The sequence below is a fragment of the Dryas octopetala genome, chromosome 7, assembly GCF_963921425.1.
Source record: "Dryas octopetala chromosome 7, drDryOcto1.1, whole genome shotgun sequence".
Lineage (NCBI taxonomy): Eukaryota > Viridiplantae > Streptophyta > Magnoliopsida > Rosales > Rosaceae > Dryas > Dryas octopetala.
Window position 1 is genome coordinate 13916689 of NC_141372.1, and position 24841 is coordinate 13941529.

At 35.4% G+C, this 24841-nt stretch overlaps 1 protein-coding gene across 1 annotated transcript in view; it reads left to right on the forward strand.

Annotated features, from left to right (window-relative positions):
• The first annotated feature begins 3159 nt into the window (after positions 1 to 3159).
• The window catches only part of EBS1 (EMS-MUTAGENIZED BRI1 SUPPRESSOR 1), a 28129-nt gene continuing 6447 nt past the window's right edge, over positions 3160 to 24841 (forward strand). Inside the window, exons 1-26 of the mRNA XM_086252724.1 lie at positions 3160 to 3479; positions 4735 to 5181; positions 5316 to 5469; positions 6468 to 6639; positions 10578 to 10651; positions 12025 to 12121; positions 12197 to 12309; positions 12445 to 12560; positions 15319 to 15376; positions 16057 to 16209; positions 16319 to 16417; positions 16525 to 16692; positions 16897 to 16965; positions 17842 to 17930; positions 18064 to 18226; positions 18862 to 18996; positions 19098 to 19197; positions 19278 to 19372; positions 19523 to 19635; positions 19719 to 19929; positions 20166 to 20234; positions 20491 to 20636; positions 21978 to 22079; positions 22848 to 22995; positions 24432 to 24488; positions 24585 to 24715. Coding sequence (XP_086108850.1) covers positions 3319 to 3479; positions 4735 to 5181; positions 5316 to 5469; positions 6468 to 6639; positions 10578 to 10651; positions 12025 to 12121; positions 12197 to 12309; positions 12445 to 12560; positions 15319 to 15376; positions 16057 to 16209; positions 16319 to 16417; positions 16525 to 16692; positions 16897 to 16965; positions 17842 to 17930; positions 18064 to 18226; positions 18862 to 18996; positions 19098 to 19197; positions 19278 to 19372; positions 19523 to 19635; positions 19719 to 19929; positions 20166 to 20234; positions 20491 to 20636; positions 21978 to 22079; positions 22848 to 22995; positions 24432 to 24488; positions 24585 to 24715 — 3440 coding nt within the window. The 5' untranslated portion in view covers positions 3160 to 3318. The remainder of the gene's footprint in view (positions 3480 to 4734; positions 5182 to 5315; positions 5470 to 6467; positions 6640 to 10577; positions 10652 to 12024; positions 12122 to 12196; positions 12310 to 12444; positions 12561 to 15318; positions 15377 to 16056; positions 16210 to 16318; positions 16418 to 16524; positions 16693 to 16896; positions 16966 to 17841; positions 17931 to 18063; positions 18227 to 18861; positions 18997 to 19097; positions 19198 to 19277; positions 19373 to 19522; positions 19636 to 19718; positions 19930 to 20165; positions 20235 to 20490; positions 20637 to 21977; positions 22080 to 22847; positions 22996 to 24431; positions 24489 to 24584; positions 24716 to 24841) is intronic.

Consider the following 24841-nt stretch of genomic DNA (forward strand, 5'->3'; position numbering starts at 1 on the left):
GCCAAAAAGCTAGGGATGTACTTGCAATTATGTGCGTTCAAGTCATGTGTTTGTTTATAAAAAAAATAATAATATTACTATTTCCATATAGTAGTTTGTATATAACATTTGCATATAATTAAAGAGTCTAAAAATTCATGCATATTTATATATAATAAAACATCTTCTATAAATAATTAAAGAGTCTAATAATTCATGCAAAGAAATACAATAATTTATTTATTAAAATAAACTACACATACATAAAATAAATTGTACCATAAAAGCTAATTTTTAATATTAAATAAACATAATCACTCCCATAGATGTCTTGGGACATTCTAGGATAATAGGCGTCTGAGTTCGATCCCGATGTGTTCGGTTCGGATGATTGTGAAGAGTATTGGACCGCAATCTCACGCTTCTTTTCCATAAAAAATACCTTTGAAAATTCATCTAGATGGGAGATGTTCATTTGCATTATTTTCATGTCTTCGGAGTATTTTGCAATCCGATCGTACTCTTCATGTGCATCCGCCACCTTGTCATTTGTTGCGACATTGTCTCCAACGCCTCGCTTGAGCGTTGTTTGGCGATGTCATCTTGCGCCATCTTCTTGCGTGCTTGTTTAGTCTATTTTCTTCTAATAGGCTTTTTGAATGTATTTTGAGAAGGAGAATCTTCAACTGGATCGGCATCGTAATCAAAATCAATGCCCTCAATTGGTTGTGATAGTTGCGGCTCAAGCTCGGGGTCAGGGTCTCCAATAAGTTTCGAATCGGTGACACCCACGAAGAGAAAATCTTTTAAAATTTCATAACAATGGTCAAACTTAAATGATTCTTTCTCTTTTTCTTTGAAAAACATTCTTACTTCTCGAACCTACAAATGTAAAAACAAAAAATCATTTTATATATGATAATATTAAAACTGCAACAAATAATTACAAATAATAATATTAAAAAATATATATTTTAACAGTACAACATTATAAATTACAAAGATAATACTACTAAATTATATGTTATAATTGATAATATTAAAAAAATAATAATCTTACTCGGTTGGCTTGAGAGACCCCACTTTGTCTACGGTTGTCGACCTGTTTAAGACAAGCATGATAAGATGTGACCAACTTCTTGATTCAACTCCATTTGCATTTGATAGCCTCGATTGTGCGTTCGCGCATCTCTCACTGGTTAGCTTAATAAAATTTTCATGGAATCGGACCCAAAATAATGTTTTAGTTCGATCCACACCAATAATTGGATCTTCAGAGACTTGAATATAAGAAAGACACAAGACTATATCTTCTTCGGTGGAAAAAATTTCTCCCTTTTTCTTTGAACCCATTGATGCAAAAAAAAAAAAAAAAGACAACTGGTGAAAAATGAAATAAATTCTACAACAACCTTTAAAGAACAAACACACCAATGTAGAGGATGAAATTTGGTAGAAATAAAATGAGAGAGTGAACATATATATAGATGATTTATTAATTTGTTTAAAAAAAAAAACACCAACGGTCACTATTTGAAATTGTGACCGTTGGTGCTGCCATGTCCAACTCCAACGGTCAATAAGATAATTGGGCAATAGTCATATATTTTAGGCCTGGGCATCAAGCGGTGTGGGTCGGCTTGGAGCCCAACCCATCTTCGACTAAATGGGTCGGTGAGAGTCGGCTCGGGTCTTTGTCGGGGACGGGTCGGAAGCAGTCGGAAACGGCTTGGCCGAGAATGAGAAAGAGAAGACTGAGGAGAAGATAAGAGAGAAGGGAGAAGGGAGAAGAGAGAAGAGAGAAAGGAGAAGAGAGAAGAGAGAGGTTTACCTAAGTTCAAACCTCCTGCAACTCTCTCTCTCTCTTCTGCAACTCTCTCTCTCGCCGTCACTCTCTCTCGCGGCTCGGCTCGGCTTCGGCGGGCGGTAGAGGACGGAACCTGCCACCCGAGCCGCCTCTATCGGGGTGGGTCGGCTTGAGGCTAAACGGCCGGCGGTGCGGTCGGAGCCGAGAGTCAGACGGGTTGATGCCCATCCCTAATATATTTTAACTAGCTAGTCTAGTTATATATTAATTAGATATATTAATATATATTAACTACATTAATCAAGTGGGTTGCGCACTGCATGCAAAGACTTTATTTCAAATGGCCTAATATTGTACTTCCACGTGGAAGCCACATCTATCTGCTAGTGCAATATCGGGGTGGGTCGGCTTGAGGCTAAACGGCCGGCGGTGCGGTCGGAGCCGAGAGTCAGACGGGTTGATGCCCATCCCTAATATATTTTAACTAGCTAGTCTAGTTATATATTAATTAGATATATTAATATATATCAACTACATTAATCAAGTGGGTTGCGCACTGCATGCAAAGACTTTATTTCAAATGGCCTAATATTGTACTTCCACGTGGAAGCCACATCTATCTGCTAGTGCAAGTTGATAGGGTGGGGCATGAGGCAGCTTCTTTGCCAATCAAAGCCTGCCACCTGTTCATTCTCTTTCCTCGCATGAGGCTGATTTCTAAAATGATGCCGGTTGTATTCTTTGCATTTGTGAGGTCAATATGTAATTTTTATATCAATTTTTAGATATGCATCTTGACTTTTGACATTCATTGCAATTCAATTTTTAACATTGACACTTCATTGCAAATCTTTTTTTTTTTTTTTTATAAAATTAATAAATTAAAATTAATTTAACATTAACATCACCATTGCACATGCTCTAAAATACAATTTTACCATACTTATTTGTCCCTATACGTAGATAATGTTCTTGAAATTATTATGAAAATAAATGAAAAAGGAGGACTTGGGGTAGGCCACTTCGTCAAGCAGTTGTGCTGCCCCCCACCTCACCGGGTTTCGATCCCCCCCTCCCCCCCTCTAGGCCTCTTTTCTTGGCCTCCCTTTGTAACAAAAGAAAAAAGAATGAATGAAAAAGGAGCCGTTTTGAGGGTTTCAGGCCGGACCCACTAGGTGACTCACTGACTTGAGCTGAAAATCAAGCGCCAAGGCCGGACGAGTGCCCGCAGTCTGAGTACCTCCCGAACTCGGTGCTCAGAACGCCATGCAATCACATAGCACCACGTCACACGATGACGTGGTTACAAACACTTAATTTACCAAATTACCCTCCGACATTTCACAACTCTCTCTCTCACTCCCACAGTCTCCGTCTTTCTTCAGTCTTCGCTCTCAGCCGAAAAACCTAAAAACGCAAAAAAAAAAAACCCAGCACGAGCTTCGATTCTCTGATTCGTTGATGGTGGATCTATCTGGACTCGCATGTCTCTGAAGGATCCTAACTCATTCGGTTTCATTTGGTAACTGCAAATGGGGACCCGTTTTGGATCTGTATTTTGTGCTGTCATCATCTTCGTTTGTTTCGGACTGTGCGGGATTGGTTCGGTTTCAGCTCAGAATCGAAGACCCAAGAATGTTCAGGTTGCGGTTCGGGCCAAATGGTCGGGTACTCCATTACTCCTAGAAGCTGGGTACGTTGCTTTCTTTCTAAAATTTATGTTTTGGTATCTTTTTGAATTAATTCTATTGGTTGAGTGATTAAGTTAGTTTCATGTACTTTCCTTCTGAATTTTGAAATGGGTTTTTGCTTTTTTCTCATTCATTATTATATTTTATGAATGTGAATGTATGCTTATTTATTATTATCATTTTTTCTTTTTTCATGTGGGTTCTGCTATGAATTTGTTTTTAATGTTGAAACCATTGTTGTTTTAATGCAAAGCGCATGCTTAGTCAGTGATTATGAATTTGTTTGCAGTTCCCTTTTATTCAAAAGAAAGGGAAGATGATGGTTGAATAGGAGTGCCTTTTAGCAACAATGGAGTGGAAATGCCATAACGAATTATAATCCTGACATTCGTAAAACAAACATAAAAGGATGACAGTTACGAGTCCAAATTTTGTAGAAAGAGAAAAAAGAAAGGGTGTATATTCCTTGTTAAAAAAAGGAGTAAATCTCTTTTGGAGGGAAAGATGTGGGAATAATGCTAAAGCAGAAGAACAAATAATATCTAGCAGTTCTTTTGTAATGAACCCAAATGGAGATAGTCAATCTTAACTAATTTGGTCACTTTCTGAATTCTCTCTCTTTAAAATAGAAATGAAAGAATTCTTTAATTCAATATAGATTTGATGGTAGCCTGTATGACATTATGCAAAGACCAAATTGTTCTTTCCCTGAAGATGACCAAAATTATGACACCTTCCATGGAGAAACTAGCATTGGGGCTGTGCTACTAGTCCCCTGAGTTTTTCACATTAATGTCCAAACGGAATGAGCCACTGGACCATGAAGGGGATGATGGTTTTGAGTGCCCCTTAAGTATCAGAGTAAACTTACTATAAGCACATGGGCTTTGCACCCTGTGGAAATTCTAAATAAAAGGGAAAATTTGAGGTGATTTTGAGTTTAGACAAAAATTTCATCTGGAACTTGGAAATGCATGCATGTTCATGAGAAAACCATTACTGTAGCATATATGATGGTTACTGTGTTTTTATGATGTTTAGAATAGAATCATATCCATTAGATGAGCTAGGTACCGAAGCTTTATTTTGCATGAGAAAGATATAGATGATTATTCTTGAGATACGTTAGAATTCGGAGTTGGAATGGCTGGCTGGAGCAACAAATTAAATTTCAAGTCCTTTTTGTAAATGTAGTTTAGTTCTTATGTTGTGTCTTCTCTAAGCTATTATTGGCTTCCACTTTTTGTCTTATTGCAGTGAATTACTATCTAAAGAACGGAAAGACCATTTTTGGGACTTCATTGAAGTCTGGCATCATGCTGAGAAGGATGATGTTGGTTCTTCTACCGCTAAAGATTGCCTAAAGAAAATTGTAAAACATGGGCTCTCTATTTTAAGTGAACCATTGGCATCTTTGTTTGAATTCTCTTTGATGCTGAGATCTACATCCCCAAGATTGGTGCTTTACCGGCAATTAGCTGAAGAGTCTCTTTCTTCTTTTCCTCCGGTTGATGAAAGTAATTCAAGCAATGCCAGTGGAGTTTCAGAAGCAAATGAGCATGTGGAAAGTAAAAAGTCAGATCCCTTGAATGTTGGTCTAAACCCAAAAGGCCCTAATGGCAAATGTTGTTGGGTGGATACTGGAGGTGCACTGTTTTTTGATGCTGCAGACTTGAAAATTTGGCTCCACAGTCCTAGAGATGTGTAAGAACTGCTCTTTATTTTACTTATTCTCTCTTTTCAATTTTTTGGTCTTATTCTCTCCTCTCTCTCTCTCTCTCAAAAAAATAATTGCCATATTGGGCATAGTTCCTTAGTTTATTCTTCTTGGTTTTCAGTTATGGGGATTCATTTCAGCAGCCTGAACTTTTCGAGTTTGACCACATCCATTTTGATTCAAGTGCTGGAAGCCCAATTGCTGTTCTTTATGGAGCTCTTGGAACTGATTGCTTTAGGGAGTTTCATGTCACCCTAGTTGAAGCTGCAAAAGAGGTTAACACCTTACGTTATATACTTTATATCCTTTTGTGCATTATAGTGATTAATCACACTACGTTGGACTTTTCTTGGTCTTTGAATTGAAATAACCTGTCCTAGAAGTCCAGAAATGGGTATCAGTCATATGAGGGGAGGTCAGTGGGTGATCCCATAGTATTTAGGCATAGCAAAGTATAAGTAATTCTGGATTCATTAAGAATTTTTTCCGTCACTTGAGCAACATATATTGCTTTTGCTTAGTTACCAACTGGTTTTAGAAATTAGAGGCTTATATTACCATGTTAGCTGCCGGTCCCTTTGTAGCCTGGTGGCTTTGTGTTATATCAATGTTCATTATTAGGTCTTAGGTTCTACTGGCATTGTCAGAAAATTAGAAAAGATGTTACCATGTTAGTTGTCCTTTGTCTTTGGACCTGCATTTCATTTATGCTCTTAAACCATATGGCCGATTTCCAAACTGTTGCCAGTAGAGGGAGTAGCGCATTAGACTTTTGCAGGAATTTAGACTTCTTCTCAACACGAGTACTTTTTTCCACTTAGGATGTAGGGTATTTTGTTGCTGATCTTGCTACAAGCCTACACGTATTGTAATAGCAAATGTTTATTTGTCTACTAATCGTAGGGATACTCGTTGAAATACATAATGCCTATATGCTGGGTAGCGGAGAAAATTGGCTTAACTTTCCAGCTCTGTGTTCTTTTAGTTCATCTTCTACTTTTTTTTTTTTTTTTACAGGATACTTTCAAGTGTGTGTTGTGCTTCTGATATCACCTAATTCTCATGATGCTGTTATGTTTAACAGATTCGTACTAGTTCCATCTTCTGTCATTGTTCTTCTGTTTTGTTTATATATATATATGTGTATTGGGGGAAGAGAGAGGGGGGGGGGGATATACATTGTTTTATGCACATCGTACATTTCCTTGTTTGTGTGTGTGTTGCGTTTATTTTATGCTAATCCTTGCTAATACGTTGTCTTAATAACGTCCAGGGAAAAGTTACATATGTTGTTAGACAAGTATTACCTTCTGGTTGTGATGCGGAGATTGACAGTTGTGGTGCTGTTGGTACAAGAGATTCGTTAAACTTGGGTGGTTATGGGGTAGAACTTGCTTTGAAGAATATGGAATATAAGGCCATGGATGATAGTACTATAAAGAAAGGTTAGATTAATTGATCTAGCTGTTGCCCTTAATTATTTAAGTTGTGATCAGACTTTAAAAGTTAATGGTTTATTTTCTTTTTGGGAAGCTGGTGCTAGTGAAGGGTTTCTTAATTATTCTTCATTTTTTGATAACTTAATTTGTGCATTAAATTTCTCAAAAAAGTTTTTATGGTAGTTATTTTACTGCATGGTTGTGTACCCTTTAATATTGCTATATGTCATAATCTCTAAAGCTATATATCTGATAAACTATTTTCTTATTCCTTCACTTAATTATTTGCTGACTTTCTTTGTGGGTTGTAGCAGTAGTTTCAGATGTTTTCTTAATCTTGTTTTGTACATGCATTAGTCGCATAATATTGGTTTCATGATTTTGGGTTCCTTGAACCTGGGATGTAGGAGTCATTGCTTAGGATGGGGGGGATTTCCAATGTCTCCCATTTGGGTCCTTGTCCCACTATCCAGTGGTACATGAGATGGACATCTTTGTCATTGTTTTATCATCCATTGTCATGCGGCTCCATAGTTAATTTAGAATAGCTTTCAGTTTTAGGTAATGACTTTGTTATATGTTAACCTTTTTTCCTCAAAGTTTGATAGTGTTGGGATGAGTTGAGTGTTATGATATTGAGAAGAAAACATTTGCGCAGAAATATAGCATAGAGAAAACTTGGCTAGTCCTTGTGAAAAAATTGAAATTAAACTAAGGTTTCAAGGTTCTTTAACTTTTTCCAAAAAAATAAAAAATTCTGTTTGAAATTTCTATATTAAAAAATCGAGATGGTTTGTAAAGTACATGACCAATACCACAATGGATTTGACGACTTAATGGATGGAAATGCTAATGTGTCCTTGAGTTGCAATGGTTGTAAAGTACAAGACCAAAACCAGAACAATTGAAAGTACATGGACGAAAGCGGAACTTGATTCAAACTACACGTACTAAAAGTGAAATTTGGCCTTCAAAATATAATACCACGACTCCACATCCATTTCCCAAAACAACACCTAAACTGCCGGTATATTAACAAATAACTGCCACATTGAACAAATCTAAAGTTCTATTGGCACAAACAAATTCAACAGCACAACAAAGAAATCAAACCAAATTGAATTAATCAATTCAATTCTTTATGTGGAATTGTGTGGATTTTTGAGGATTATTCAGGAGTTGGTTTGGAGGAGCTATGGGAGTCTCAGATTTTGGTCCTCCCTCAGGCAATCATCTGAGTTTCCAGATATTTCCTTCTCAGATATTTTACTTGATTGGAACGTAGCTGTATAATATAAATATGTACTTTGTTGGTTAGGAGGTTTTTTCGAGTTTATATTTAGAGGTGGTAGAACTTAGTACCAATTTGTTGAGGTGGATTGTTTCTCTGTATTTTTATTATCTTTGGTGGACGTCCACTGTATCTGTACTTTGTTAATGAATCAATGAAATTTGCTTTTTATAAAAGAAAACTAATTCAATGCTTTATGTATATTAGAGAAATGGGTAATGCTATGGAGACCATCTATTTGTACCACATTTGTCGTACCACCTGATGTGGCTCCCTACGTGTAATGCCATACCATTTCTCATTTAATGACTCAGCATTCTTTTATTTTTTTAATTCTTTATAATTAAAAATTTCTGTTCTTAGTTCACTTCTCACTGTCAGGCTGTCAGCCTCTATGCCTCCCATCTCTGTTCTTAGTTCTCACTTCTTACCCAAACAAATCTCCATAAACACCACAAACTCACCCAAACAGATCTCCAAAAACACCACAAACCCATTTTATCATCAAATCCCAATTCTTCTTTGCAAACCCTTGAAGCCCTAAAGGGATTGAACGGATGAAGCCATAAACAACAAGATACCCATTACACTAAAAGCTTATTTTCTGCAAGTGAATATCATAAACTTAAGCAAATGACCATGGAATCAGAGAACCCAGAGGTGGAGGGTGACATTAAGAAAAGTAAAAAAAATATTCCTATAATTTATGGAAGGATTTTAAATCTAAATCCACCATTAAATTTGAGCTAGAGAACATTGAAGATTGAAATTTGGAAATCTAAAAAACAATTAAATGAGAGCTAGATTGACATCAAGCAACCAAATTTGGACCACCCAACCCACCAACTCTCAAACCGCAAAGCTCCATGTCTGCAATTCAGCCATTCTCTCTCAGGCACAAATGCTCCCAAAAGACAATAAACCCGATCGAAGCTTCAAATAGAAATCTTGTTGTGGGTCTGACTCATCCAGATCTACAATACAAGTCGTTTTATTTTGCAATTTTTAATATTTCTCCTCACCGGTGATCGATGTTGTTGATGGGAACTCCGACCGGTGAGAGAGTGGTGAGGAGAAGCTGAAAAGACTTGAAAGGAGAAGATCTGTGAGATCCAGAGGAGAAAGGGAGAGAGATAAGAAGCTGAAATGACTTGGAAATTTTTGGTCAAATTTTTAATTACAAAGAAATAAAAAAAATAAAAGAAAGTTGAGTAATTAAATGATAAATGATATTGCAGTACACGTAATGAGCCACATCAGGTGGTACCACAAATGTGGTCCAAAGGTGGTACCATCACGTAAACAGATGGTCTCCCTAGAGAAATACATATGACTATGAATTGCATAATTCACTCAAAGTTGATCACAAATATTAGTCAATGCACAAATGATATTTTACTGGGAAAACCCATAACGGAAAAACCACAGGACCTATTGCAGTTGAGGATCCACTGAGATAGTAAGAACAGTAGAAGGGACACAACTGGACATACACTCATAGTGGTTGCCACGTCTTCACACGACCATGCTATTTGACTGTTATCCTCAAGGATCAACTTCACGATCACCACAACGATGCACAAATTTATCTTCTTGGACCACGACACGAAGCCTTCTTGCTCATCAATTGTGTCCAAGGCATGAATCTCCAGGCAGCTACTTGACTTGCCTTCTAAAGCTCTTGAGGTGCATGTCCCAAAATCTCAAGGATGGTTGAAGGCAAAGACTTGATAGCTCAAATGAAATGAACTAAGCATGAAACAATTCACTTGACTTCTTTATGAATGTTCAAGGAACTGCTAATATGATACTAGAAGCATCACATATATGTGATGCATGTGCAGTACGATGGGAGTTATTGTAGTGTGATGGAAGTTATGGGATAGAGAAAGTGGGTGAGTAGAAAATGGGGTTAATTACTTAATTAAATTTAGTTCCTAATTCTATTATGAACGTCATAATTGACACTTTCTATGTTACGATTGACGAAGACGGTTTTCTTAATAGTAGTATAGATGAAAGAAGGACACAAACAGTTCAATGAAAACGTTTGTAAAACTCAAAGTGTGTGAGTAATACATCATGCAAAGTCCTAACAGGTTACTTATATATGTTTCTGTAGACTTTGTAAACCTTAATTATCTTAGACATGTAGTATTAGAAGTTTAAAAGTGTTGACATTGGAATGGTGTGAGTCAAAAACGTCTAAAAATTAGTTTCTGAAACAGAATTGTGTCCTCTCCTCTAACAGTGCTGAAGCAGAATTGTGTGCTCTGCTCTAACATAAGACTTGAGATATGGACTTAGTTACCTCCAAATTGACACACAGTCGAGATATAAGATTGATTCACGATGTAGCTTGAAGTCCTGATATATCTTGAGTAGCAGTCTCCACACATATCACTCAAAACAACTTGAATGGGCTTGACTAACATTACAGACTCGGTTTTGGGTAGAAAATTGCCAATTTCAGAAATATGAACTGTACACTATTTTGTGGTTTTTTTTTTTTTTTTTTTTTCATGCATCTTCATGTTATTCTGTTTTTTATTACTACAAAGGAGAATCTGATTCGTGCATTTACTCATGTTTTTTAGTTCTTTGATTTTGTTTGTTAAGAAATTTTTACAGAAGTGTAAGGTTTGTGTTGCAGGTGTCACTTTAGAAGATCCTCGGACTGAAGATCTCAGCCAAGAAGTCAGAGGGTTTATATTCTCTAAAATTCTGGTATGTTATCCTTTATATCATAGCACAAGTTATAGTTATATTGTGTGTGTAAAAATATAAGATGCAGAAGTGTATTCATGGATAATATGTCACTTATTAGATACCATACCACCATGGTTTTAGATGTTTAACACATGAGTTGTGAATATTATGCTTGGAGTTTATGACCCTTAGATATATCATCTGTAGATTAACTAAGCCAAGAGAATTTATGAGGAAGATGAGAAGCAGGAAAGGCTATTGGACCCAACTAAAAGAAACTAGTGGACACAGCTTAAATTCTTCTGGGATTGAGAAAGTGTTCAGATGATTAAGATGACTATTTATTACTTAATAGGGTTGTTTGATATGTTTAGCATAGTTTTGAGGATTAGTAGATGCCTGATGAGTGGAAGAAGCATTTTGATACCTATTAATAAATACAAGTGGAACTCAAAGCTGCATCAACTGTTTCTTTATTAAGCTTGGGAGTCTTGTGATAATATCTTGTCTGAAATAACAGGCATCTGGTTTTGTATTTTGCCAATGGGTGCAATATTAGGGTATGACTAACCAATCCCACATACTTGTGAAAGAAGAAATTGAGCTAATTTTATTCCAAGAGATCAATTATGAAGCCCTGTCCAAAGAATTTGCTGGATAATTTAAGAGAAGAAAATGAACATTACATACTTTTTTATCAAAATCATTTGATTGGCTGACTTTAGCCAAGATGACTGGTTCTGTGGTTGAAGCTGGAATAATGATTAGATTCCAAAGTAATGAAATAATTTGAATGTTAGAAGGTAGATATCATTAACAACAAGCAAAGGTTGTCAAAGATGGTTCAATTGTCATATGAAGATTGAATATCACGCCAATTTGTAGGGGTGATGGAAGGCACCCAAACGTAGGCGTTAAAATTTTGTTCAGTTAACCCCCCGGGATCAGTCCAGTGGTAAGGACGAGTTGGGGAAGTCTGCCTAGTTTGCAAGGACCTCAGTTCGATTTCCCCTGGGTGCATACACTCCTGTTGGGGCCACCATCACCCAATTCTGCTATCTACAATCGATGGAGTTGGGGATTTTTCCTGGCCGTCCGGATTGGTGGGTCTACACATGCCCTCGGGATTAGTCGGGTCAAAGATCCGGATACCTGAGACATCAAAATAAAAAAAAATAAAAACTTTTTTTCAGTTGACTTGATGCTTCTTAGTGAGTATGCCTACTCACATGTCGCGATCTGATCCTAATAATAACAATGTCAGTTGCGGTAAATTAAATTTTGTAGCTTCTTATGGAATTGTTGAGTGTGGATAATGGATAATTTTTGAAGTTCAGAACTTCCTGCCAGTTACTGTAAAGGATGATTTTATCTTTCTCTGTCACTTGCAGGAACGCAGACCTGAATTCACATCAGAGATAATGGCTTTTAGGGATTATCTTTTGTCATCAACAATATCTGATACACTTGATGTTTGGGAACTAAAAGGTATCTGCAAATTAAGGCTTTGCTCTTGATATTGTTCATGAACTACAGTATGCTAAATGGTATTCGTTTCATCAGATTTGGGACATCAAACTGCACAGAGGATAGTTCATGCCTCTGATCCTTTGCAGTCAATGCAGGAAATTAATCAAAATTTTCCTAGCATTGTGTCTTCCTTATCTCGCATGAAGGTAAAGAATCTTTTTACAGTTTGAATTATGTATGAATCTATATATAGTTGTTTCTTCCTCATATTGCATGAAAATATTTTCTTGAAAGGATATTTTTTGATATTTTCTTGAATTAACTGAGCTTTTGCTTTGCAGATCAATGATTCAGTTAAAGATGAAATAAGTGCAAACCAAAGAATGATCCCACCTGGCAAGTCCTTAATGGCTCTGAATGGTGCTTTAGTCAATATTGAAGATATTGACCTTTATCTGTAATGCTTTTTCTCTTACTGAATTTCTTTTCATCCTTTCACACTGAAGAACTTGGGCAATTCCCAAAATTTATATTATCACACGTATGATGATGCTTGTGGTTGTCAGTTATTACCAATTTAGATGCATAGGATTCTTTTGGCTTGACAAGTGTTTCTGTATGACCTAGAGAGACTTTCAGTTGCTTAATTAGTTTTCAAATTGTGGGCTTAACGATGGTTATATGCTAATTTTGTCTATCTTATATTATACAGTTAAATATATTTTGGAATGCCTTCTTTAATTGGCAGTCAATTACAAACCTTTCCTGAGGGCTTAATGAAAATTACAAGAACATCTGTTATTTTCTGAGCCATTAGACACCTATACAGTGACAATTTTTTTTAAAAAATCTTAAATTCATGGCGCCTTCTCAAGGTGCTTTTGTGAAAGGTAGGAAAATTTTAGATGCAGTATAGGTGGCTAATAAGGCGGTGGAGTATAGATTACAGAGAAAACAGGGGTTAGTCTTTAAGATTAATTTTGAGAAGGCTTATTATTGAGTGGACTGAGGTTTTGTGGATTCAATTTTGGAGGATAGAGGGTTTGGAGTTAGATGGAGATTATGGATGAAGGGTGCTTGGCCTCGGTGAATTTTTCAGTTATGATTAATGAAAAGCTGAGGGGGAAATTTGGGGGATTGTGGGAGCTTAGACAGGCACATGTTCACCCTGGTGGTAGATGCTTTTAGTTGCCTTGTAGATAGAGCTATTGGTATTGCAGTTGGTGGAAGAATGTACTGTAGTTAGGCAAGGAACTGATTTCACATCTGCAGTTTTCCAATGACACTTCATTTCTTCTTTCAGGGGATGAGTAGAAGTTTGAAAACCTGATTTCGGTAATTGAGCTCTTTTGTGCTTGGTCTGAGTTGGAAGTAAATATGTCTAAAAGTCTAATTGTCAGAATTACTTATCCAAGAGAGCAAGTTGGATCTTGCTAGCTGGTTTGGGTGCAGTGTAGGTGGTTGGCTGATTAAGAACTTGGGGCTTCCGTTAGGGAGAGCCCTAGGCTTCCTGTTTCTGGGACCCTGAGGTTGAAGAGGTTGAAAGAAGGTTGGACAGTTAGAAAAGGGCCTATTTGTCGAGGGGTAGGAGACTTACTTTGGTGCAGTCACTATTGTGTACTTTGCCCATTTATTATCTCTCCTTGTCTGTTTTTTTTTTTTTTTTTGGGATAAGATATATCTCCTCATCTTGTTACCTAACAAGGTGAAAGAAGGATTGAGATCACCTGGTGAGGTGACAGTTAGTGTCTTGTCCTTCGGCCAAAGGCTTAGAGGTCAACAAGTGGGATTCTAAAGTGGTAGTTAGAGGTCCAAAACCAGTGTCCAGGGAGACATTTTTCAGGTCTTAATGAGTTCTTTCCTAAGCTTCGATTGGCTTCAGGTAATGGGGTGAGAATTTATTCCTGGGATGATGTATGGTGCAGGGATTCCTCTTTTTGCATCACCTTTCTGCAATTGCAGAGTCTTTCCTTGTCTCACAATGTTTCCATTGCTAGTACATTGGTCACCTCTCCTTTGTCATCAGGCTGGAATTTTAATTTCCTTAGAAACTTGAGAGATCTCTAATTTGAGGAGATTTCCTCTCTACTTTATTTTGTTCAGAATACTTCACTTTCTCCATCCAGAACAGATAGGAGGTTTCTTTGCATATTGAGTCGTCAGGTTCTTTTCGTGTAAACCTTTTTTAAGCAGCTTAGTTGATGATCAAACTTGGATTGTTGATTGCAGGAGAGTGAATAATTGTGAGGCCCTACAATGGGAAAGGCCTTTTGCTTGCCTTTCTTTACAATGTGCATTATGTGCATTATGTGCAAAGGGGCCGCCGAAAGTATTGATCACTTTTTCCTTGACGGTCATGTGGTGTTGAGATTGTGGTATAAGCTTTTTTTATGTTGCTAGAATGAGTTGGGTGGTGGTACACTGGTATTATTCTCTTCTGTTGCTTTATTTGTCGAGAGGTTTTGTGCCTTTGGAGGTTGGGTGAAGGCTAAGGTGTTGTGGAGGAGTTCTGTCAGTAGTATTTCTTGGTTGCTTGGTCAGAAAGGAACAGTTTAATGTTTGAAGGTAAAGATGTGGAGGCAGTGAATCTCCTATGGGATAAGGCTAGATTCATAGACAGTTTTTACTTCCGACTAAGCATGAATTGGAAGGACGCTATCTCATGGGGAAGCCCTCAAAGATGCTTTAGGCATTGGTGTCATCCTCATGTACTGCTTGGCTGTATTTTGATTTTCTTGTTGCTCAGGTTGTTGTTGTTTTGGCTACACTTCAAATTATACTCCTAAACTGGCTTCAGTGTTTTCTGTTGCTCATGTTCATTTTACCTGCTTTAGTACTTTATCTGTCTATATAGGTTTCAATTTCCTATCCAAACAAGAACGAAAGGAAAAAAAAAAAAAAATCAGATTCTATTAGTTGGAACATGTGCTGATTGAATTTAGCTTTTCTTTACCTATAGAGTGTCTGACATTATGCATTCTTGTAAATTTGAATGTTGTTTATCATTTTAGCTCAGAACGTTTGGTTGAAAATGATTTTACATATGAGCTTGTCCAGCATTAGGTGTTTCAGTTACTATCTGCATGTATAGCTCTGTTTCTATCACCTTTATACTTTGTTATTGTTCATTTCATACTCATTTGAGTGTCTACAAATTTAATGCTCAGCATAGTCTGTTCAACCTCTGACATTGCGTTTCTTCAATATTTTCATAGGTTGGTTGACTTGGTCCATCAGGATTTGTCATTGGCTGATCAATTTTCAAGGTTGAAGGTGAATGGTGTTCAATCTCAGCTATGATTCTCTGGAAGAGTGTAGATGATTATGTGGTCAAAGTTATGCAATTGACCTGTTCATTTCCATCGAATGAAATGCTTATCGTTTTTTTTTTTTTTCCCTGGTCTTTTGTGAGGATTGGAGCTCCTTTCTTTCTTGTTTTTTTAGGGGTATAATTCCTTTGTTCTCTGGCTCCCTTCCATTCTTTCTTATAAATTACTTTTTCTTCCAGAAGCTAATATTTCGTGTTAAAAGGTTGTAGCTAAAGGGTTGTGATTAAGAAAATGGTTTGGCACTTGCTGATTAAAATGTTATTGACAGGTGATCTTAGTTAAGGATTTACCCAACAATCATTAATCTTCCTCTTTTCAGTCAGTTAAAATACTTTTCAATAGAATACGTCACTGGGGATCCTTGGTTTGTTGTGCCACTCATTTGCATTTTTTGTCCTACTTCTTGATGTTTAAAAATATTTACCATGGTCCAGGCTGAGATGGGCCAGATGCTCATCCACACTATGGGCTGATTTAGGCTCAGATATTGAATTAAATGTTGCCCTGGGTTGAGCTTGGTCTAAGGTCTTTGTATACATCTGAATTTGATGTATGATAGTTTTGAACAATCTTATTCAATGTATTCTACCATAACTTCTAAGTTAAGTTAATCACTTATCACAGATCCCTCAAAGCACTGTGCGGAAACTCCTGTCAACTCTGCCTCCTCCAGAATCTAATATGTTGCGCGTGGATTTTCGTTCAAATCATGTTCAGTATCTAAATAACTTGGAAGAAGATGCTAGGTATCAGCGATGGAGGAATAATATAAATGAGGTGGATATATTGTTTCTTTCACTCACTCACTCTCTCTCTCTAAGCTTTTGATGGCATCATATGTCCATGGTTTTCTGGAAATATGATTTCTACAATTTATTTTGTGTAGATTTTGATGCCAGTCTTCCCTGGTCAGCTACGTTATATTCGCAAAAACCTTTTCCATGCAGTTTCTGTTATTGATCCAGCATCTGTTTGTGGTCTTGAGGCAAGTTTTATGTCTCTCCGCCAAGTGCATATACTGTGATTTTCCTGTTTCATATTATCTTTCCGGTGATACTTATTGTAATGATTTTTACTGTTAAATTTTTGCAGTCCATTGACATGATTATGTCTTTGTACGAGAATAATTTTCCCATGAGATTTGCAGTTATACTGTATTCTTCAGAATTCATCAAGCAGATTGAAACTAGTGGTGGTGGTGAGATATATTCATCTTCCATGAAAGATGACAGTAGAATTGAGGAGGATATATCCAGCTTGGTAATTTCTTCTTGAGCATTTCTTATTTTGCCATTATTTTATGTATATTTAATTTCATACTATGCTTTAGCCACCTTCCATATGTCCATGCTATCAACCCATTATAAAAGATATGCTCAAGTAGTCAATTCTTACAGCAGCTATTCTTAATATGTTTCTCTTAGCAGAGGCTACTGAATTGTAAACAAACACTTTGTTTTGCAGATTATACGTCTCTTCATTTATATCAAGGAGAATCATGGAATTCGAACAGCTTTCCAATTTTTGAGCAATGTACGTGTTTTCTGCCATGCTGCTGTCGTATTTTTCCCTATATTCAAGAATAGTAATTTTATTGAAATTCAGATATAATGATTGCTTCTCATCTACTGCTTTGCTGTTGTTTTTCTGCTTTCATGATGTTTCTGATGGACTTCTTGTTCATCTTGTTTTTGTGATCTCTTCTTTTAAAAGAATTGTTGTTTCCTATTAAAAATGATGTCAAACTTTTAAACCGTTTGTTGTGCACGCATCTGTGTCTCTGTGTTTTTTGCTCAAGTGTTACTTAACTATCTGTTTTTGATGCTATTATTTTACTATATTTTAAAGCACCTAGTCCTCGTTAAGCACACTGCAGAATTGTCTTGGTGTGCCATTTTGTTTATTTCTCTATCCTTTAATTCTTTGCCTTTTTAGGTTGACTGTAAGAAATGGACTTACTTTATCTATTGTACGATATAGTGGAGATGCATCATCCTTAGGAAAAGGGGCACATTGTATCCTGAACCTGAACACAGTGACACATTGTATCCTGAACCTGAACACAGTGACACATTCTACTAAATAATTAAATTTCATCTTAATATGTTTGGTCATTTCAAAATAAATAGGCCTCATTTAAGACTCATTTGGAGAGAGATCTTAGATATAGAAAGTATCAAATAAAAAATATTTGCTTTTTTTTTTTTTTTTCATTCAACTTCTCTTGTATTTTAAATTATTTCAAATGGTCTGTGTTCTCTAGTCATCTTATTGCGTAATGGTGGTGCTGGTTGTACAGCAACATCTTTTCATACTATCTTTGACTTGTAAGATAATGCTTTGGGAAGTAATACTTCATATATCTTATACCAAACAAGGTTACTCTGTTTGATTCTGTACACATGGCAGATAAATAAGTTGCGGATTGAATCTGATGGTTCTGCCGATGATGCTCTTGAAATGCACAATGTGGAAGCAGCATTTGTAGAAACTGTATTGTAAGTGTTTATATATAAGGTTGATTATCAATACTTGTATTCTAATGAGGATTTCCTGTGGAATATAATATGTATTCCTTATTATTATTATTTCAAAATGAACTGAAACATGCTCTTATTCTCCCTTTTCTAGACCAAAGTCAAAATCTCCACCTCAAGATTTATTACTAAAGCTGGAGAAGGAGAAAACTTACAAGGAACTTTCTCAAGAAAGCTCCATGTTTGTCTTTAAGCTGGGTTTGGCTAAGTTGCAGTGTTGCCTGTTGATGAATGGACTTGTGTTGGATTCTAATGAGGTATTGTTTGAAATCTTTTGTTAAATCTTTACAATAAATATTTTCCTTATCTAAGGATTAAGTAGAGTGCTCATTACCAATCTTAGTCCCACTAACTGGGTGTCCTGGGAGGGAAGATCTATCAGCAGTTCTAATGATTAGTGTTTTCACATAAATTGGCTCATCCAGAATTGATTGCAGTTGACAGCCTGCAGCTCCCTAGAACTGCAGCAGTCAATAGCTCCATCTTGAAGCTTAAATTATTATTGAGTTTCTATGCTATCTGAATTTTTTATTTGATCTTATTGGACTCTCTATAATGTTTAATTAATCCCTTTAAGACCCCTGACCATTGGTGGCTATAGTTAAACTCAGTAATCTTTGCACCTCTCATAATAGGGGATAAGAATTCCTGATTTGGCTTTAGAAGGCACAATCTTAACATGCAATATGCAATATCAAACTTTGTTATTCTTGCACGCACCTTTTACTTTGGATATTTTTTGCCAGTCATCTTCTGTTTTATCCATTTTTGCCTTCAATAATTTGGTTTCTGTAATTATTGTTAGTCAGCTACATTGTGGCATCATTCTTGAGTGTTATGCTCTTTTCCTAGATGTTATAAACTATAATTCTTTCTCATTTACATTGATCAGGAGGCTCTTATAAATTCCATGAATGATGAGCTGCCCAGAATACAGGAGCAAGTTTACTATGGGCATATAAATTCTCAAACAGATGTTCTCGACAAATTTCTATCAGAAAGTGGTACTACTCGCTATAATCCACAGGTGAAGATTTTAAACTAATTTTATTGAAAATTTAGAGTGATTAGTTAGAGTCATGATGGTATATGTATCTCAATGGTTTAACATGTAGTGTGTTTTTATAGATTATTTCTGGTGGGAAACCAAGGTTCGTTTCTCTGTGTACATCTGCTCTTGGAGGGGAAGGTGTCTTAAATGATATTAACTATTTGCATTCCCCCGAAAGTAAGCTATTTTAAGTAAAAACCTTTAGTTCATGCTACAATGTTGCTCACTAATTCTGACAAGTGGTTTATTCCACCCAGCTGTGGATGATTTGAAGCCTGTGACTCATCTTCTAGCTGTTGATGTCATATCAAAGAAAGGGATTAAGTTGCTTCATGAAGGCTTATACTCTCTGGTTGAGTTTACACTAATCTTTTTCTTGCTTTCTTCAAATTAATATGATATCTTTGCTGTCATCATTTCACCATAAATATGTTCATCACCATCATCATAATTATTGTTGTTGTTTTATGTTTTGTATTTATTTATTTTTAATTTAATGTAGATGGAAGGGTCTAATGGGGCTCGAGTAGGTGTGCTTTTCAGTGTCAATCAGGATGCTGATGTTTTTAGTCTCCTATTTGTGAAGGCGTTTGAAATCACTGCATCCTCATATAGGTTTGTATGCTTATGAAAGCTTAATGGGTTATATGTCAATGAATACATAATGCATGTTAATTTTTCAAGGGCCTCTTATGCAGCCATAAGAAAAAGGTGTTAGACTTCTTGGGCAAGATGTGCTCCTTCTATGAACATAATTACATGCTTGCATCATCTGAAGCTGTTGAGAGCACTCAAACATTTATAGATAAAGTGTGTGAGTTGGCTGAGGCTAATGGGCTATCATCAAAAGCCTATAGGGATCCTCTTTCTGAATTTTCTGCTGACCAATTCAGAAAACATTTGAATAAGGTATACGATTATTTTTGTGCTTTGGCTTTTTTTTTTTCTTCTTTGAATTCTAGTGCATGTAAGGTCACTACTTTCATCTGATTTCTACTGTCCTGAACTCCTGATAGGCATTGGTCTCTTATAGCTCCTTGCAAATAGCTATCTGGATGGATCCTTTCTACACTTATTTTCTTTTTTCGGGGCTTGCAATTTCTTTAGAAATCATATTGACTGTATCTGGTTTTGGTGGTCTTCAGGTGGCACAATTTTTGTATAGGCAACTTGGCGTTGAATCTGGTGTTAATGCAGTCATTACTAATGGAAGGGTGAGTCTTCTGTGTAGACTTTTTACTTAGTTGGAAGTCATACTAAATGTTATGTCAATTTTGTGGGTAAATAAGAATAGATTTGTTGGACCAATTTCTCAACTTCTATTTACATACTGATATGTGCCTTTTCCATTTTTTTTTATACTTAAATGATAGTCTAAAGCTTAAATATATTTTTAAATAATTATCATTGCAATAAGTTTTTGTATCTATGCACTTATGCCTATATTAATGACATCGTTTTGTCTGATAGGTAACACTTGTAAATGATGAGAGTACATTCTTGAGCCATGATTTACATCTTCTAGAGTCTCTGGAGTTTACACAGAGAATAAAGCACATTGTGGAAATTATTGAAGAAGTGAAGTGGCAGGATGTGGATCCTGACACACTAACAAGGTTTGCTAGTTAAAAAAAACCTCTTTTCATTAGCTGTACAATGTGCTCTACTGACATTCTAAAACAGCTGCAAGTTTTTAACTTAACCATTTTAGAGTATTTTAAATTTCTGGGTATTTTAGGGTATTTCATCTGCTAGAGAGAGAGAGAGATTCTTCTTCTCCTTCTCTCTAGCTTCTCTTTGAGATTTAACTTTTCGACTGGATTTCAAATGGGATTCTCACTAGGTTATTTGGTCTGAATTTCAAATGAGTTTGGGTTTTGTTTTCTTTATTAAATGGGCTTGAGTTTATATTGGGTTAAGTTAATGTGCCTTTTATGTTCTTACCCAAGGACAACGAGTTTTGGATTGGTTTTAAAATGGGCTTACATCATGTGGATTGACACTAAACTTTCTGATCAATCGTTTTTTTTTTCTTTTTTTTTTTTTTAATTTTTATTCTGGACATATTTCTATTTTCCAAATCACAAAAGTATCGTAATTTAATTTAAAATTATAAACGATGTAAATAAAAATAAATTATAGTTCTTGTTCTAAATTTTTTACATATTAGAGTTTCAATTGATAAGTGTTTTTTGGTTTTGTATATAAACACAGTTTTATCTACAAGCATACACAATTATTTGTATGCATAATATAGTGTTTCAGTGGGGTACCCCTTTTTCCACCATGCATGTTATATATTTGTAATAGGATTTACTATTTGAATTTTTATTTCATACATTATTGATTGATTTAACATTTTGTTGTATTAAATTCAAAATTTCCTGTTTTTTAGTAGATTTCCATTGTTTTAGTGATTTTTACCAATATTTCCATTGATATTTCTCTAAATCTGGACTATCCATATTTTTACCAATGTTGATATTTTTCATACTTGTCCGAAAAGTGCACTGTATTCATCGATATTCCATTTTATGAATTTTACTAGTTTAATTGATGCACTGTATTCATACTTGTCCAAAAAGTGCACTGTATTCCTATCATAGATATACCATTTTATGAATTTTATTAGTTTAATTGATGCATTAGTGATTGCTTTAACATTTTCGTTAATTTCGTTCAAAAGTTCAATGTTCCCAATCAAAGATCTGTTTGCAGTCAAATTTTACTGATATTCCTTTGATATTTCTGTAAATCCAAGTCACAAGATCATTTCAACATCAGTGTTTTCATAATTGAACACGAGATTGGTGGCTATTTGTTTTTTGATATTTTCTATTCACTAGAATTTCTTTTCCATTTTGTAATTTGCAGTCTTGAAACTGACAACATCTTATTCATTCATCGTTTTACTTTTATTCAAGCAAAGACTAATTTCTTTAAAATGGTACTTGCAGCAAATTCATTAGTGATACTATCATGTTTGTGTCATCTTCAATGGCAATGCGGGATCGAAGTTCTGAAGGTGCACGCTTTGACATTTTGAATGCACAATATAGGTAAACAGGCATTTTCTTCTTTGAGTGGATATATTTATGGGACAATTACAACCTAGAAGGCTCATTATAATTTTGTTTCAAAATATCGTTTAAACATTTTGAAATTGTAATTAGATATATACTATTTAAAAGCACTGTTTGTTACAATATAAATTTTTTTGCCTACTATTTGAAGAATATTACTGTATGGCGACTTCTTTTTTCTTGATAACTAAATTAGTTTTTTGGTAGAAATTGGAACAACTCATTATTTCATGGAATCAAATATATTTCTCTTTTTATGGCAAAAAAAAAAAAATTTCTCTTTTTAACTTGAGATAGATACCGTTTAAAGTAATTTGACTTTCATTTTTAATTTTTTAAGTTGTTTTTCTGTCCAATATGTCCTTCACTAAGAGATGGGTTGTCTGATTGCTGAAGGGAATGACTTCATGGTAAAAATGTTTCTAATGAAAATGTAAAATCTTTTTATTGTGAACAAACAAAGAAGCCCTTAAAAGTAAGCATTTGATTGTAATTTCTAAAATTTGAATCCTTATTTTGAAAACTGAAATCAAATGAGGCATCTAGTTGTAATTTTCGCATATTTGTTTATCTGCTTATTGTTTTACTTATGTGGTGTACAAAAGTCTCTTTTGAAATATATGAACTGTGGTTATGGTTCTTAGTGGTGATTCTTATGGATATGTTGGGGTCTATAAAATTCTAGATTATGTGATTTCATTGTTCCGTTATATCTTACACTCCTTTTCTCCTTATCCTTTACAGTGCCATTGTTTTGAACAATGAAAACTCTAGTATTCATATCGATGCAGTTATTGATCCTTTAAGTCCAGTTGGCCAGAAGCTATCATCAATTCTTCGGGTTCTTTGGAAATACATTAGGCCTAGCATGAGGATTGTACTAAATCCATTGGTGAGTATTATTTGCTCAATCAATTTTCGTTAATATATGTGATAACATAGTCTTCTTTACGTATTATGTGTTCTTTTCATTCTACTGTGTTTGCTACATATGTTTTTTGTTTTAATCTTTGATGTTATCTTATCTGACAACCATTACCTCCGAGCTTTTTGCTTTGATAGAGGAGCCTAACAACACAAATTGCTTTTCTACATTTTCCGTCTTTCCCTTGTCTCTACCCAAACAAAAGGACTGGACAACAATCTCTCTACTGCATTTTTTTTCCTCTTGTCAATTTTTTCTTTCTTTTTTTGTTTGTTCTTTACTTCCATTGCATATATGGATGACCTTGTATTTCCACGTCTGATGTGCTCTGAATTTCTAGTATGGAAAAAGATGTAGTGATGGTAATTTGTTACCACCTACAAGCATGACTTAAAAATGTTATAGAAGGCTTAGTTTTTCTTACCAGTGTTTGGGACAACATCCAGTTGACCTACCAAACACAATTAAATTAGTCATATTCAAGTTGCTCTACCAAATGCAAAATTGACTCATGATTGGCACAATCTTTTTTTTTTTTTTTTTTTTTTTTCTGTTTTTTGATAAGAAATAGATTCATTAGTGGAAATGAAAGAGCACACGACAGAGGACAAGGTGTCCACTGGCCTACAGACCCTTACATTCTCTAAGAACAAAGACCAGCACATAAATTTTAACAAAATAGCAAAAAACACAAAACTTTCCAATCAGACAAAATAAAAGAAGCCCATAAGGACTGTGAAGACCGGACCCTCTCCCACAAATGATCCACACTTCTTCACCCCTAACATTACTAAATATCCTTCTATTTCTCTCCACCCAAACTACTCAGAAAACAGCCGTCATAGCACACCTCCCAGCACCACACCCAAACTTCTCATGATTGTCTCAACCAGTAAATCATAATATAGATTAATGTTAATAATGATCCAAATCTATGTTGACCATCTGCAATAAAGAATTATTTTGCATGTGTTCTGGATAGAAATTACGTTATAATAACTAAAATATATGTTAAATTTACTAACTAATGGAAAAGAAGAGTAGTAACATAGTGCTACACTTGTAAAATTAAAATATCAAAGTGTCAGATTTATTGTTTTTTTTCCTTTGTTGTGTTGTTACTTGTTTCACATTCAAGTTGTTTATGAGGTCTGATTTTTACAATAAATTTAGAGGTTGATTTGACATTTCATGTAGTACCTATGTGTTGACAATACCGTTTGTGACCCACAAACATTATTGCCACTGTTAAACCAAATATGACCTTTGGTCAGTTTTCAGTTCACCTGCTACTGTGAAAGTATTTTGTAAATTCACTTGTAGGTGTAAATGTTTCTTTCTTTGCTCTTGCTAATACAGTACTGTTAATATTGTCCAATTTCTAAAATTTGTATTCTTGGCAGAGTTCTCTTGTTGATCTTCCTCTGAAGAATTACTACAGATACGTAATACCAACAGTGGTATGCCTGATGATTGATTCTTTATAAGCCTAAAACTGTTGTTTCCATTGGAATCTAGCCTCCGGTCTCAGACTCTCAGTTGTGCCGTATTTGCAGGATGACTTCAGCGGCACTGACTACACGATAAATGGGCCAAAAGCTTTTTTTGCAAACATGCCACTGTCCAAAACCCTCACTATGAATCTTGATGTTCCTGATCCATGGCTTGTTGAGCCTGTTATTGCAGTGTGAGTTTCATCTTCAACACAGAAGTTCTTAGTTGTCATACTGCCATTAACTCTTCTCTGAACAAGATGTAGAAGAATTTATGTTGTGACTTACAGTTTTCATTACTGCCCTTTCCTAAATTTGTT